The 15,818-nt window shown below is 42.5% G+C and overlaps 1 protein-coding gene across 9 annotated transcripts in view; it reads left to right on the top strand.

Annotated features, from left to right (window-relative positions):
• The window catches only part of TDP1 (tyrosyl-DNA phosphodiesterase 1), a 94,500-nt gene that overhangs the window by 11,415 nt on the left and 67,267 nt on the right, over nucleotides 1–15,818 (top strand). For all 9 annotated transcript variants that reach the window (XM_023205435.3, XM_023205430.3, XM_023205432.3 and 6 more), the window contains exons 4-7: nucleotides 223–278; nucleotides 3,745–3,841; nucleotides 8,303–8,337; nucleotides 12,368–12,460. In XM_023205435.3, coding sequence (XP_023061203.1) covers nucleotides 223–278; nucleotides 3,745–3,841; nucleotides 8,303–8,337; nucleotides 12,368–12,460 — 281 coding nt within the window. The remainder of the gene's footprint in view (nucleotides 1–222; nucleotides 279–3,744; nucleotides 3,842–8,302; nucleotides 8,338–12,367; nucleotides 12,461–15,818) is intronic.

Genomic DNA, 15,818 nt, shown 5'->3' with positions numbered 1-15,818 from the left:
GTTATCTCATGTATTTGGCTCCATTTAGGTTCTTTTAACCATGTATTTAAGATAAATTGTAGGTTTATTAGTATTGCAGCATAACCCTCCAGGTTTATAAATAATACATGTAATGTATCACTATTTTAAAGTTTCCTTAAATGTAATAACTAAATAATTCTCCTTATGAACTGTTTGGCAGAATTACCCATGGCTTAGTTACTCTTCCTTTCTCCCATCTAGTTTAACTACTGCTTTGACGTGGATTGGCTCGTAAAACAGTATCCACCAGAATTCAGGTGAGTTCCACAGGGTGACAGACAGCATCATTAACTGTAAGGGGGCTTTGACACCTAAGATTTGTATTTCTCAGGTGAAAGCCACCCATCTTTTTTTGAGTTTTTCTTTTGAAACCATTAAAATCATACAGACATTAAGTTATATTGGGAAAACAGCATTCTTTGATCTATTTCATCCTACACATTCTTTTTACAGATTTTAGCATTTCCTCTGTGCTCTTTCAGGAAGTAGATAAGGACAGGCTTTAACCCAAATAACAGAACTTTATGTCCAATCTTAATATGAAGGAAAATACTGTCTCCACATATCTTCTAGATCTGTGAACGTGCCAACATGCGGCCAGCGTGCCATGCTTTCCGTAGCACATCAGTGCTGTTCTGTTTTGAGGATCCCTTTGTGTTTCTGAGATAAGGAAAGGAATCTATACATATGGCCTTCCCTTATCTAGGCTCTGGAGGTGATGGATTTTTAGTTCTGCCTTCTGCCTGCACTTCATCAGCCTCATATTAGGCAGTACAGACCAAATAGGGCATCACACAGTGAGGTGTCACCCTTCCCTGTTTCTAACGCATTTACAGGACAGATTCCCATAACAGCAAGTAAAATGGAGGAAAACACAACAAGAAAAAATGATTGTCAGGGTCCTCAAAATTCTTGGTACATTTAGGGCATCAGATTGTGGAAACCTTTGACATTAACAGTAGATAAAATACTGTTAAAATTTTTCAAGCAGCTTTGGCACTTTGGACTTTTTTTTTTTTTGACCTGTAACACACAGAATTAGTTTTAGCTGCATCTAAAAGAATACTCAAAATTACAGTGGCTTAAATAAGACAAATTGTTTCCAGCCTGATACGTTCAAATGGTAAACATTTATGGTCTGGATGGGGGCACTGGGGTTCTCAAAGACTTATCCACCTACCCTTTCTGTTCCACCATCCTGGTGTGCGACTTCAGTCTTCAGAGTCACTCCGTGGCCCAGTATGGCAGCTAGAGCTCCAGCTTACGTGTCTATTCCAGGTAGCAGGAAGGGAAAAGGAGGAAAAGGACAAAAAGGCCCACATTCCAGCTATCCCCATCTGAGTAGCCTTCCTGGAAATCCCACACAACACCTGCATCTGTTTCACTGAGCAGAGCTCAGCTACATGCTAACCAGCTCTAAAAGAGGCTAGAAATGTCTTTAGCTTAGCTCACCTTGTCCTGAATTAGCCTTTTGTTAGGGAAGGAGGAGAAAATGGCTGTCTGGAGGCAACAAGCAATTTCTGTCTTGGCTCCTCCTGGCAGTAGTATCCTTGGGTGTCACGTTGGCATTTTCTGTTCTTCCTCCCTTTTCTTAAAGACCTTGAAATCAAATTGTCACCCCTTAGAGTGTTGGCAAAGTGTAAACTGCAGTTCCTTGGTTATATCTGTTATGGGTTAAATTCTCCCGCCCCAAAAAAGATCTGTTGGAATCCTAAGCCCCAGTACCTCAGAATGTGATCTTATTTGGAGATAGAGCCTTTACAAAGGTAATCAAGATAAAATGAAGGCATTAGGAGAGACACTAATCCAGTATGACTGGCATCCTTATGAAAAGAGAAATTTGGGTGGAGAGACAGAGATAAGACCATGTAAAGACACAGAACGCCATTTACAAGCCAAGCTCCCAGAAGCTGGGAGAGAGGCTTGGAACAGATGCGCCTCATACCTTAGGCACCAATCCTGCCAGCACCTTGATCTTGGACTTCTGGCCTCCAGACCTGTGAGACAATGTATTTCTGTTGTCTAAGCCTCCCAGTTTGTGGTACTTTGTTTTGGAGGAGGCCCTGGCACACTAATACAGTATCCACTGGACTCTCAGTAACTAAAGGGGCAAACGTGTCCTTCTTCTCCTTGCATCCCCTTGTTGCCAAAGGCATCTTAGGAAGGCTATTATGAGCCTTAGAAGGACGAGGACTGACCTAAATGGTAAGTTTAAGTAACATCCAGAATTTGTATGTAGAAAAATTCAGATCATAAGGATTTGTACCTCAGTATGCTGTTCTTCAGGTGCTGTCTTTTTGTAGTAAGTCGTAGAACCAATAAATTTGAAAGACTTCAATTTCTATCAGTCATATTTAATCTTTTTTTATAAGATGACTTGATCTAACATTTTTTATTTCTAGGTACTAGATGCATGAGTGTTTCTTATGTTATTCTCTGTTTTTCTTACCTAATTTCTAAAAATCACAGGTGCATATTTCATAGTTTTATTTTACCTGTCATGTTAGAATAAAGCTATTGAGCATGAGGTAGTGAGGCATTAGTACTGGAAGTGCATTTTCTATGATGTTTCTCTCTAGTTGATTGTTGTTCCTTTGTGAATGGTAGAGCATCATTCTGCAGTGTGATTGATAAATGTGGAAGTGGCTCGGTTGTTTATCTTGCTTGATTGCTTATATCCAATTTTTGTGATGTTGGGAGAGCTTGTAGAAATATGCTTATTTCTAAGGATTATCTTGCTTTGAATTAATCAGAAAGATCAAGAATCCTTCAAAAGTCTTTTTAATGTATTCTTGAAGAGTGTTTTTATATTATATTTGTAATTCAAAAATACAGTATTTTCAACATAGCTTGGGCTCTGTTTCATAGGAATCTAACCACCCATTAGTGAAGCTGCGTCATGCTGTGGGCCTGGGCCCGGGCCTGTTCTCTGTTGTATCCTGGGTCAGTACATAGCACAGTACATAGCACACAGGAGGAGTTTGGTGAATGTAAATGTGGTGTGAAATGAATCCACTGTGTGGTCCAAAAGAAGAAAAAGAAAAAAGCACTATATTATATAATAATAATTATATCTCTTTAATTTATTTGGACTTAAATATTTTAACACAGAGCTACTTCTGTGCCCTTTTCGGCCAAAGAAGATAATTATTCAAGGACTTTCTTGAGTCTTACCCCTCTGTATTACAACAGAGCTGCAGGATCAGGCCATGTAGCCCCATTATAAAGGTATCTGGTAAATGAACATTAGCTGATCCCTGCTCTGTGTTAGCCCTGTCTTCACTCACTACAAAGATCAGAAACAAATATCGAGTGATAAGGAAGTTAGCATTCCTTAATGAGGTGAGTCCAGCTTCATGAATGGTGTATTTTAATTAATTAATTAATTTGTTTGTTTATTTTTGAGACAGAGTCTTGCTCTGGCACCTAGTCTGGAGTGCAGTGGCTCAGTCTCGGCTCACTACAACCTTCATCTTCCAGGTTCAAGTGATTCTCGTGCATCAGCCCCGGAGTAGCTGGGATTACAGGCACGTACAACCACGCCTGTCTAATTTTCGTATTTCTAGTAGAGACGGGGTTTCACTACGTTGGCCAGGCTCATGTCGAATTCCTGACCTCAGGTAGTCCACCTGCCTCAGCCTCCCAAAGAGCCGGGATTACAGGTGTGAGCCACCGTGCCCGGCCATGAATGATGTATATTAAATATTAATGCTCTCTTTTCAGGAAGAAGCCAATCCTGCTTGTGCATGGTGATAAGCGAGAAGCTAAGGCTCACCTCCATGCCCAGGCCAAGCCTTACGAGAACATCTCTCTCTGCCAGGTAAACCACTTACTGCCATTGGAGAGCATGCGTAGTCTGAATTAGAAGGAAACTTAGACATTTAGTCCACCCTCCCACCTAGTGCAGAAATCCTCTCTCCATATCAGTCATCAATAGATACTTGTCTACTCAGCTTAAACATTTCCTGAGATAGAGCATCCCATTCGTAGTACTGCTCAGGGTTGGAAAGGTTTTTCTTTTTGTGGGCCTGAAGTCTTCCTCCTAATTTCTACTCATTGGTGTTAATTTTCCCCTTCTGGAGCCACCCAAATAAGTAAGTCTTTCATCTTACACATGTCAGTGATTCATATATCTAAAGTGATCTGTCCTGTCTCCCTTAGTTTTCTCTCTCTGATTCAAACATTCTCTTTCTTCAGTTTTACTCAGTCTACTATGAATTCTGAGTCTTCCTGCAACCTGCTAGTGCTCCACTGGTTGCATTTAGCTTGTCAGAATGCCTGTCGAAACCTGGGTTCCAACACTGAACAGGTCTTCTGGATACAGTTCAGTGGCTATGGGTTTCTTTTTGTGAGTATCCTGTGAGTGCAAGTTAAAACTTGTAGTTTTTTGTGACACCTTATGTAACTTATATTAGTTGCCATTGACACTTCAACGGTAGTCCTTCAACCATAGTTCTTTTTTTTCACATCAGTTGCATGTAAGGTCTGAACATGAGAGATGTATAGATTTAAAAAACTGTTAGGAAACTATGTGAGTCGTATGCTGCGTATGATCTAAGTCCAGTGTGGAGACATTAAATGGTCTTATAACAGGCGTATCCACTTGGTTTGCTAGGACCAAAGCAAAGTAGAAAAGAAAGCTATATTAGTTTGTTCTTGCACCGCTATGAAGACATACCTGAGACTGGGTAATTTATAAAGAAGAGGGGTTTAATTGGCTGATGGTTCTGCAGGCTGTACATGAAGCATGGCTGAGGAAGCCTCATGAAACTTTCAGTTGTGACAGAAGGTAAAGAGGAAGCGGGCACATCTTACTTGGTGGGAGCAAGAGGGAAGAGAGAAGGGGGAAGAGCTACATGCTTTTATCAAACAACCAGATATCACGAGAACTCACTCACTATCACAAGAATAGCAAGGAGGAAGTCCACCCCCATGATCCAGTCACCTCCTACCAGGCCCCTCCTCCAACATTGGGGATTATAATTTGAGATGGGATTTGGGTGGGGACACAGACCCAAACCATATCAAAGGCCAAAAAACATTTATTGCCCAGTTTCTTTATATAGTCCCATAATTTTGTCTTAATACTTTGCAGTTAGCATACAGCGTGGCCAGTGAGTCTTGGACTTTCATTAGGACCCATTTCTTTAGACTCATCATCTTTTGAGCAAGAAACATGCAAAGTAGAAAGGAAAACAAGGAATACAGAAGACTTTCTCACATTTATGATAACTACTTTCTATAGAAATGGTGGTTATGAAGTAGCTGGTGTGATAGTCACCTTTTCCTGTTTCTTTTGGCTGTATTAGTTCATTATGAGAAAACATGAAAGATGCTTTTTATAGCCCTTTTCTTTCCTTATCGTTAGCTTAGTGAAATTGGCAAAAGATTTCTGCTCTGTGAGTACAGAGACAGAGTGAATTACATACTTTTTGGATTTTTTTTTTCTCATTTTCCTTCTAGTGTCTTTTTTCCCCATCCACAAAGATGTAAGAATTCCAACTCACACTGTATCACTCTTTTTCCAACTATATGTGATATCTTTGTATTTTTTTAAGATGAATACAGTACAAGAGCTCAATCTGGTCAGTTTTAAACATACCTCACAACATTTTCCTCATGATTTAACCCACTGCACTTTATAGAGCTGTCGTTTTAAAATGCCTTCTGTCCAACATGGGCTCATCTCATGCCCATAGATGTGCCTTTGCCTGGCCGTTGCCAAAATTCCATTGTTTTGCTTCTATTTCCAGCAACAGAAGAGGTTAGACGGCAGTAGGATAGCTCCCATCAAACCTTATAGTGGGCAGAAAGTAAACTGACACAGAAATTCTGAAAACCAGTGACTAAATGAATGGAAATCAAGTCTTTTTCAAATATTACCTACCTGTAGTCCTTTAGGAGAGTGGTTCCTGTGCTTGATGGTGTGCTCCAGGCTGGCCACCAGAGGGCATAGTGAGCCGCTTCTTCCAAACCTCTTGGAAAGAACTGTAAAGCAGCTCCCAACTCTAGGCTGATGTACAGGATTGTGTCCTTCTCCTGATGTCTTGAAACACCTTTGTACCTTGTCTGTAAGATAAAGTCTTTTTCTAGCAACGTGGGTCATTTAAACTGAGACACATTAGTCGGTGGCTGCTGACACTCTCCCATTTTGCAAACGTGGGACCTAAGGGCAGACCTTGAGACCTTGTGGTGGTCAGAGTCACATTGCCTGGGCTCAGTCCCGGCTCTGTGTGTGTATTAGTGTGCTTGGATGCTATAACAAAATTACCTGGGTGACTTTTCTTGGACTTGGGTCGCTGAAACAACAGGCACTTATTTCTCACAGTTCTGGAAGCTGGGAATCCAGGATCAAGGTGCCAGTCAATTCAGTTCCAGGTGAGGGCTCTCTTGCCGGCTTATAGATGGCCACATTCTCACGGTGTTCTCATGAGAGAGAGGGAAGAAGGCAGATACACAGGCTGTCTGGCAGCTCTTTTATAAGGATACCAGTCCTGTTGGATCAGGATCATCAGGATCCCACCCTTATGGCCTCATTTAACCTTAATTACCTCCATAAAGTCCCTCTCTTCAAATAGTCGCATTGGAAGTTGGGGCTTCAACATATGAATTTGCTGGGGGACACAAGTGTTTAGTCTGCAACACTTATTCTGGGCTTGTCACTGGCTTGTCACCTAGTTTCTTGATCTTTGAAATTGATTGCTAATGCTGTTCATCCTAGAGTTTACTAAAGGACTTGATGCACTAGCCCAAAAACAGCACCCAGTAAACAATATCTGTTGAAGCTATTATCCTTGTTTTTTGTGCTTAGACTTACCCAGAAGCATGTGACTTGTAGCAAACTAAACAAAAGCCAGGTCTCTTCACCATTATTCTTTCACAGCTAAATATCATTTTATAGAGTGGCAGTCTTCCTTCTCATTTGGTAATTTTGGAGACATGAAATAGAGTTCCCTGCACTTTCTTCTGTGGCCAGAGTGCACAGATGCATGCTGCTCTGTGAGATCTCCACTCCAAACAGGGACTGTGTTGTAACTCACCTGTGTATTCCAGTTGCCCGTTACTGCCCCCAGCAAAGTTTCACCCACGTCGTGTGGTAAGGAGGCCAGGGTAGGTAGTGGGGAGAGGTTGCAGTAGTGATTGCTACGATTGTAGAGTGCCTACTGCATGCAGGACCCCGTTCCTCAGCATTTTACATGTGTGAGCTCATTCCTAACAACTCTGGATCTCAGAATGGTACCGTTTTAAAGAGGAGAAAGCTGAGGCATAGAGTTAGATGTATTCTCCAGGATCATACAAAGTTGTGAAGGCAGGATTTAAGCCCATGTACTACATTCCTAATTGTGAAACTTTTACGGTTATTTAAACTCTTTCATAACCTGCATCTTGTGACATATTCTGCTTAACCAAGATCTGGCATTAGTGGGTATTAGATAAAATGTTTTCTATATACATACTTTATAAAGGTGTCATTTTATAACATGAAAATGGATTTCATATGTTTTTAACACTTGCTATGCTAATATAAGAACATTTCTATTTTTAATTTGACATCCTAAGTCTTTATGTTGCCACCACTTTCAGTGTTTTTTTGTTTTTTTTGGAGACCGAGTCTCTCTCTGTCACCCAGACTGGAGTGCAGTGGCGCGATCTCAGCTCACTGCAAGCTCCACCTCCGGGGTTCACAACATTCTCCTGCCTCAGCCTCCTGAGTAGCTGGGACTACAGGCTCCCGCCACCACGCCCAGCTAATTTTTTTGTATTTTTAGTAGAGACGGGGTTTCACTGCTTTAGCCAGGATGGTCTCAATCTCCTGACCTCGTGATGCGCCCACCTTGGCCTCCCAGAGTGCTGAGATTACAGGCTTGAGCCACCACACCCGGCCTTCAGTGTTTCTTTTAAATATTCTCTGAAAACTATGTACCATTAATTTCTGTATAAGCCAAATATCTAAAACTTTGCATAGCGTCTCACTTGTTTTACTAGTTTTCTGTCAACTATAGAAATTAGGCTTCTCAGTCCTAATTACTGTAATTAAAAATGTAGTGTATATTGAATCATTCTGGGTAACAAAATTTATGTCTTGTTTGTTTGTTTGTTTTAATGAGCATCCCCAGATGCTATTATAAAAGCTGTCTTGTTATTCAAGGGCTTGTCCAGTAGAGGTCAGTAGAAATAGTTTTTAAAAAGAAAGTTGGCCTGATTGCTTTCTAATGTAATTTCCAGTAGATATGGATATTAGTGAGTTGTTTTTAAATAAATGACTTCTTTTTCATCCTAGGCAAAGTTGGATATTGCATTTGGAACACACCACACGTAAGCAATTTTTATGAAATGGGGGAACCCCTCAAGCATTGTCATTTGTCCGTTACACGGTTATTCTTAGAAGAGACTGAGCGTGGTAGGCCCACCTAGGATCTAGCACAGTGATGCTTAGCTGAGCCTGGGAGAGCTATTCTTTTATTTAATGCTCTTATAAAAATTATTTTTTCTGTCCTTTTAATTTTCTAGATCAGGAAACTGAGGCCCAGGTTTAGGTATGTGATTCTTCCTAGGGCCAGTAGTGGAGACAGGAATAGAACCTATTTATTCTAACTTTAATTTATTTTTATATATATATGTGTCTGTGTGTGTGTGTGTATATATATACACACATATAATTTTTCAAGATGTGGTTTCACTCTGTTGCCCAGACTGGAGTGCAGTGGCATGATCACAGCTCACTGCAGCCTCCAACTCCCGGGCTTAAGCAATCCTCCCACCTCAGCCTCCCGAGTAGCTGGGACAATAGGCACACGCCATCATGCCTGGCTAATTTTTTTTGTAGAGACAGGGGTCTCACTTTGTGACCCAGGCTGATCTTGAACTCCTGGGCTCAAACAGACCTCCTGCCTTAGCTTCTCAAAGTGCTAGGATTATAGGCATGAGCCCCTGTGCTGGCATTAACTTTAGCTTTAAATTTGTTCTTGTTTGCTCATTGCTAAAATTTACCTTATTGTTTCCTTTGGTCCATTCACTACCACCCCCTCCCCACTACACACATACTTTTCAGGTTAAACTCAACAGAGCTCTTTTTTTTTTTTTTTGAGACAGAGTCTCACTCTGTTGCCCAGCCTGGAGTGCAGTGGCACAATTTCAGCTCACTGCAACCTCCACCTCCTGGGTTCAAATGATTCTCCTGCCTCAGCCTCCCAAGTAGCTGGGGTTACAGGCCACTTCCACCACACCTGGCTAACGTTTCTATTTTTATTAGAGACTGGGTTTCACCATGTTGGCCAGGCTGGTCTCAAACTCCTGACCTCAGGTGATCCACCGTCCTCTGCCTCCCAAAGTGTTGGGATTACAGGCGTGAGCTACCATGCCTGGCCAAGAGCTCTTAATTCAGAGTTTAAAATGCCTAGGAGGCTGGGCGCTGTGGCTCATGCCTATAGTCCCAGCACTTTGGGAGGCCAAGGCAGGTGGATTATTTGAGATCAGGAGTTGGAGACCAATCTGGCCAACATGGTGAAACGCCATCTGTACTAAAAATACAAAAATTAGCTGGGCAGTAGTGGGACGTGCCTATAATTCCAGCTACACAGGAGGATGAGGCAGGAGAATCACTTGAGCCTGCAAGGCGGAGGTTGTGGTGAGCCAAGATCATGCCAGTGCACTCCAGTCTGGGCGACAGAGTGAGACCCTGTCTCAAAAACAAACAAAAAATGCCTTTGGAAAGTAATTACAATTGAACTTTTCCCAATTAAGTATCTGTAGTTTACATTTTGTTGAAATGACAGTATTTTGTAGAAGATTGAGCTCGTATGTTGAAATTACTTCTAGTTGCTTATTTAAAAAAAAAATTTTTTTTGAGATAGTCTTGCTCTGTTGCCTAGGCTAGAGTACAATGGCGCAATCTTGGCTCACTACAACCTCCGCCTCCTAGGTTCTAGCAATTCTTCTGCCTCAGCCTCCAAGTTGCTGGGACTACAGGCACATGCCACTGCATCCAGCTAATTTTTGTATTTTTAGTAGAGATGGGGTTTTACCATGTTGGCCAGGCTGGTCTCGAACTCCTGACCTCAGGTGATCCACCTCAGCCTCCCAAGGTGCCAGGATTACAAGCGTGAGCCACCGTGCCTAGCCTATTTTTAAAATGTTTTAAGAATTAAATACTTATTATGTTCTTGACACAGCTCAAGAGAATATAGAGTTTTTATTCTTATGGCTTTTTCTTTGGTGAGAGAAGCAAGACAAACATGTGAATTAGAAAAGGAGAATCACCTTCCAGATCATAGTGATGGAGTATAAACTGCATTCTCCACCTTACAGGGTAGAGCTAGAAACAGTGAACGAGGCAGTCTTTGAGGCTGTATACACTTTGGCACACAAGCCCTGCTCTGTCCAATTTCGGTTGGATGCTGTGCAATCCTGTGGTCTGTCTGTCAGTGTTTTAGAATGGGAAAGCTCTTTGGTTTCCTCTAGAGCTTTCTAGAGGAGCAGAGTTAATTCTTATGGCTCCAAGAATCGATAGAGGGGAAAGAGAAAGCCAAAGCAGCTGAATGTCAAATATCCAGATCCAGGCAGTAGCTAGTGGCAGATCACAGGATGGGCAAGGCATGCTTCTTTCCGCTAAGATCTATAGCCAGGCCCCCACCACGCATCATTCAGTCCTCTTTCCCACCAAGGCCATGTCTCCCCCCACCTTGCCTACCCCTGTACCAGTAGCATGAAGTGTTCACCGTTGCAGCCACCAGCCCTGTGAAGCCATGTGTGGTGAAAGGAGTGCCCTGGCATCTGGCATGTGTGATCCCAACAAGCTCTTCTGCTGGCCCAGTTTGTGACCTTGGATAATCCCTGTTAAATGTCCAGACATAGATTCCACAATTGTAGAATGAGAATCACTCCTTCTCTGGATTACTGTGAAGATTGGTGTGATAACATACGACAGAGCTTCTAGGATGGCACCTGGCAGAGAGGTGCTTGCCATATGTTAGTTCTCTTCCCCCTTTGCAGGAATAGCTGCGTATTTGGGTTGGTTCCCTTTTGCTGCCCCACAGCTTAGCAGACAATATGGCAGGTCAGCATTCTTCAAGGGAGATCTCATTCCTCGCCCTTTCTTATCCTTTTTTTTTTTTTTTTTTTTTTGAGACAGAGTTTCACTCTTTCACCCAGGTTGTAGTGCAGTGGTGCAGTCTCGGCTCACTGCAACCTCCGCCTCCCGGGTTCAAGTGATTCTCCTCCCTCAGCCTCGTTAGTAGCTGTGATTACAGGTGCCCACCACCACACCTGGCTAATTTTTATATTTTTAGTAGAGATGGGGTTTCGCCATGTTGGCCAGCCTGGTCTCAAACTCCTAACCTCAGGTGATCTGCCAGCCTCAGCCTCCCAAAGTGCTGGGATTACAGCTGTGAGCCATCATGCCTGGTAGCGAAATGTATTTTTGCATTTCATTCACAACAGTCCTGAAGTGGGGTTAATCCTTAGACATACAAGTGGAAAACTGAGGCTTAGGGACATTGAATGGCTTACCTAGGGTCAAAGGGCTTCTAAATGACAAAGTCTGGAGCTCAGGTCTTCAGACTTCATATGGAAAGCTTTTATCTATATCCTATTCCCTCTCTCTCACTGCAATTAAAATAAGAGAAATGTGTTCGATTAGAGGTCTGGGGAGGTCACATGGAAAAAGAGTGGACCCAACTAGGTCTGATTTGGGTTGACGAAGAATAGGCAAGACTTACACCAAGCCCAGATAACACACTTTTGACAAGTGTGGCATCTATGGATACAAAAAACCACTAATGGTAATGAAGCATCTTTTAAACTTCTTAAAATTTCAACTCATAATAAGAAATACACTTTACATTTCAGTGTATTATGCACTAACATACCTTTGTGCCAAAACAAAATTTCGTGAACCAGTAATTAAATATATACTGTATACCAATTTATGCTATTTTAGTTGTTTAAAAAATGCCAGCCATGATGCAGCAAGAGGTTGTTGACCACGCTTTGAATCTCAGACACCAGACGATAAGGTTCCCATGGTGCCTAGTAGTAACAGGTGATGCTGAATAGATAATAAGGGGCTAGGCTGCAGCGATGTGAAGTGCCAGGACTGGCCAGGTAGACAGAATGGGGTGAAAGTTCTTTTACCACCAAATACTCAACCTTTTTGAAAGGTTTTCAACCTATCACTCAGGCAGACCTTCATCATGGTAATGTATAGAAGGGAAAATTATACATGTTAAGTTTGGGTAATATGAGAGTTTAAAAAAATTCCTTTAGTTATATATTATATTTGCATTGGAAAGTATTACATATTTTGAAAGTACTGTTAATGCTTTTTGATCCTTTGCTGTTTTTAAAGGAAAATGATGCTGCTGCTCTATGAAGAAGGTCTCCGAGTTGTCATACACACCTCCAACCTCATCCATGCTGACTGGCACCAGAAAACTCAAGGGTTTGTAGGGGCCTGCTCACTTCCTGGCAGTGTGTGTGCTGAGAAAGGTCAAAAGCCAGAACATTCGCTTTATTCTTTTTTCTATTTTTTTAATTGTAAAAACAACACACATGGCCTAGAAAAGGAGTTGTATGCAGAAAAAGTTGCTGTATTCTTTTACTACCTGCCCTGTTCTACCTTCTTGGAGTAACCAGTGTTAACAGGAGTATCATCATCCACAGCTACCTCTATGGTACATGTAAACATACATTACTATTTACACACAGTAGTGTCTTCCTAGTTTTTAGAGAAGTGGCATCATATACACTCTACAGATAAGTAGAGGGAACAGCACATGCAGAGGATCTGAGGCAGAATAGGGGTTACAGAATGAAAGATCTGAACCCATTGTTTTCCCAGTGGGATTTACCAGATAGCTTTTGTGATTTCTCCTTGCTCATGTACCCACCTGTATTTTTGCTTGCCGCTTCCCAAACAGGAATCAAAAGAAAAGTTAGGGTAGGGCCTGGTCATGTAATAGTGTGCTAAATATTTCCCCACTCCCCCAGTTGGTGTGTTTTCTTTGAAACAAATTTAAGCTGGTGTCTTTTTAGAGCCTTTAGTGTGTTAATAAAGTTGTGAATCTCCAAGAGAAGAATTGAATACGAAAGCTTTTCTGAACTTTGTAAACTGCTAACCCTCTGTACTTGGTGCACATAGGCTAGATCCAGGTTTTGATCCCCTTTTCAAGAGGGGTTTGCTTTTTAAAAGGGATTTTTAGGGATTTGCTCAAATCAAGTTCAGCTATTCTTGACTAACTTTAATTTTCTTTCATTGAAGCCATTTTGCACATCTCTTCCTGTCCTAGAGAAGAGCTGGTTAACAAACAGCCTTCTGCTTTGGGAGAAACTCGGACGTTTGTCTAGCATCATATCTGGGTTCACATTTTCTCTGTCATCCTCCTCTGCCTCATCCTGCCCCATATCATTGCCTAGCTTGGGCTAGAACTCCTAATTGGAGTGTATTACGTTCAGCTAAGCTCTGCTGAGCCCAGGTTACATCGTTGTTTGTTTGTTTGTTTGAGACGGTCTCACTCTGTCACCCAGGTTAGAATGCTGTGATACGATCACGGCTCACTGCAACCTCAACCTCCTGGGCCCAGGTGATCCTCCCACCTCAGCCTTCTGGGTAACGGGAACTGCAGGCACGCACCACCACACCTGGCTAACTTTCTGTATTTTTTTGTAGAGACAAGGTTTGCCTAGTTGCCCAGGCTGGTCTCGAACTTCTGGGCTCAAGCGATCCACCCACCTCAGCCTCCCAAAGTGCTGAGATTATAGGCGTGAACCACTGCGCCCAGCCCCAAATTACATCTTAGTTTGAGCTAAAATAGCTTTCCAGCTTCCTTCAACAGGTCTTGCTTCAACCTGAGGGCGCTGCGCAGGACAAATGTAATCTCTTTCCCTTAAGGCAGTCCTTCAGAGTTTGAAAGGGAGTCTTGTCTCTGAGCCTCACATCTCTTGTTCCCTCCCCACTCCCTTGCCCCACCATAGCATGTGGCTTTGAGCCCCCTAGCCGTAATTCCTGGTAGTTTTTCTATAAACATGTTACAGTTTTTCAGTATCCCACTTAAAATACGCTTTTCAAAATGAAGTGTGGCTCTGACTGGTCCAGGGTTGAGGGGATAGCTGCTCTGTCTCTAAGTCTCAGCTGTAGCACTTTCTTGATCTACTAAATTTATGGTTAACTATGCCTTTGGTACCCCAAGAGCTTCTAAGCCAGCTCTCCTGAGCTGCCAGATTGGGTGTGGAGATTCATGTAGCCCTAACAAAAGGAAATGAGATTAATGTAGCTTATTCCCATGAAACAATAATTAATGTTACTAAAGGGATTTCTCAAGTTAGCTCTCAGCCTCACATGGTTCCAAGAATCCCACCCTGGGCCTCCAGCTCGTTCTGAAGTTGGAAGCTTAGCTTACAGGCAGTAGTACCTTTTTGGGATTCTCTGGGGTGGTTGCTAGGAGGGAAGAGGCAGGGGTAAGGGCTTGGGTGTTTCTTTTATTTAAAAAAATATTTTTTAATTTAAAATTTTAGAAAACTTACTGACTAGGTAGGAACGGTTCAAAACTCAGAAAGTACCAAGACTGTGAAATCTTCCTCTGGCAGCCATCCTCGTGTGGGATCCTATTATTTCATGCTTGGTCTATATTCTACTCTCTAATACTTTGCATTTCATGTTGTTTGGGGTAATTTTAAAACTTTTGAAAGCAGTTTTTGTGTATAATCTCACTTCATAATTGGTCCGTGGTTCTGCTAATCCCCTTCAGCTGCCTGATGGTTCACCTGTTGATTTCTCACTTTTAAAATTAGAACAAGAGTTGCATTCAAAGCTCACAGTAAAAAAAATAAAATTATTTGGCTCATTATAATAATTTTCTCATCTTATTTTGTGACGTGTTAAAAATGCCTCATATCTCAGCATCTTAGTTTAGAAAGTCATTTGTCTTCTTTTTTTTTTCTTTCTTTTTTTTTTTTTTTTTTGAGACAGAGTCTCGCTCTGTCACCCAGGCTGGAGTGCAGTGGCCGGATCTCAGCTCACTGCAAGCTCTGCCTCCCAGGTTTACGCCCTTCTCCTGCCTCAGCCTCCTGAGTAGCTGGGACTACAGGCGCCCGCCACCTCGCCCGGCTAGTTTTTTGGGTTTTTTTTTTTAGTAGAGACGGGGTTTCACAGTGTTAGCCAGGATGGTCTCGATCTCCTGACCTTGTGATCCGCCTGTCTCGGCCTCCCAAAGTGCTGCGATTACAGGCTTGAGCCACCACGCCCGGCTAGTCATTTGTCTTCTTTCTTATCCTGAACTCACCTGTGAGTGAATCTGATCCGGGAGGAGCCTCACTCAGCCTGGAAACTTTGAGGTGCTATTGCAAGGGGGAGGTCCTCCACGTCTGTCCAGCCCAACCTGGTCATTTTACACATAGAGGCAAAGGCCCAGAGAGGTCACACTGCTTACTCAGAATGGTGTAGTCAGCTAGCCAATCTGGGTCCAGAACCTGGGCTCTAGCCCTCGTCACACCATGCTACCTCCTATGCTAAGTGCCTCCCCAGGGTGGGAAGCAGGGGTATGAAGTGCCCCTTGCTAGAAACTTGCAGAAGATGCACTGTCAAGAGTCCTTGCAGTTCTGGATGACTTCTGCCCTGTTGGCCTGCATCTTGCCAGTCTCCTTCAGGGGCTGCCAGGTGAAAGAGAAATTGGGCAGTTCCTCTTTCAGCTTAATAGATAGAACCCAGGGTGGGGAAAAGGGGAGTAGCCACAGAAGGGGAAAAATGTAATACCTGATACTTTTGACTGCTCCTGTAAGTCATTGCTTTGCAACAGCCCAGT

Source organism: Piliocolobus tephrosceles, chromosome 6 (genome assembly GCF_002776525.5).
Source record: "Piliocolobus tephrosceles isolate RC106 chromosome 6, ASM277652v3, whole genome shotgun sequence".
NCBI lineage: Eukaryota > Metazoa > Chordata > Mammalia > Primates > Cercopithecidae > Piliocolobus > Piliocolobus tephrosceles.
This window is presented reverse-complemented; position numbering and strand designations above follow the sequence as displayed.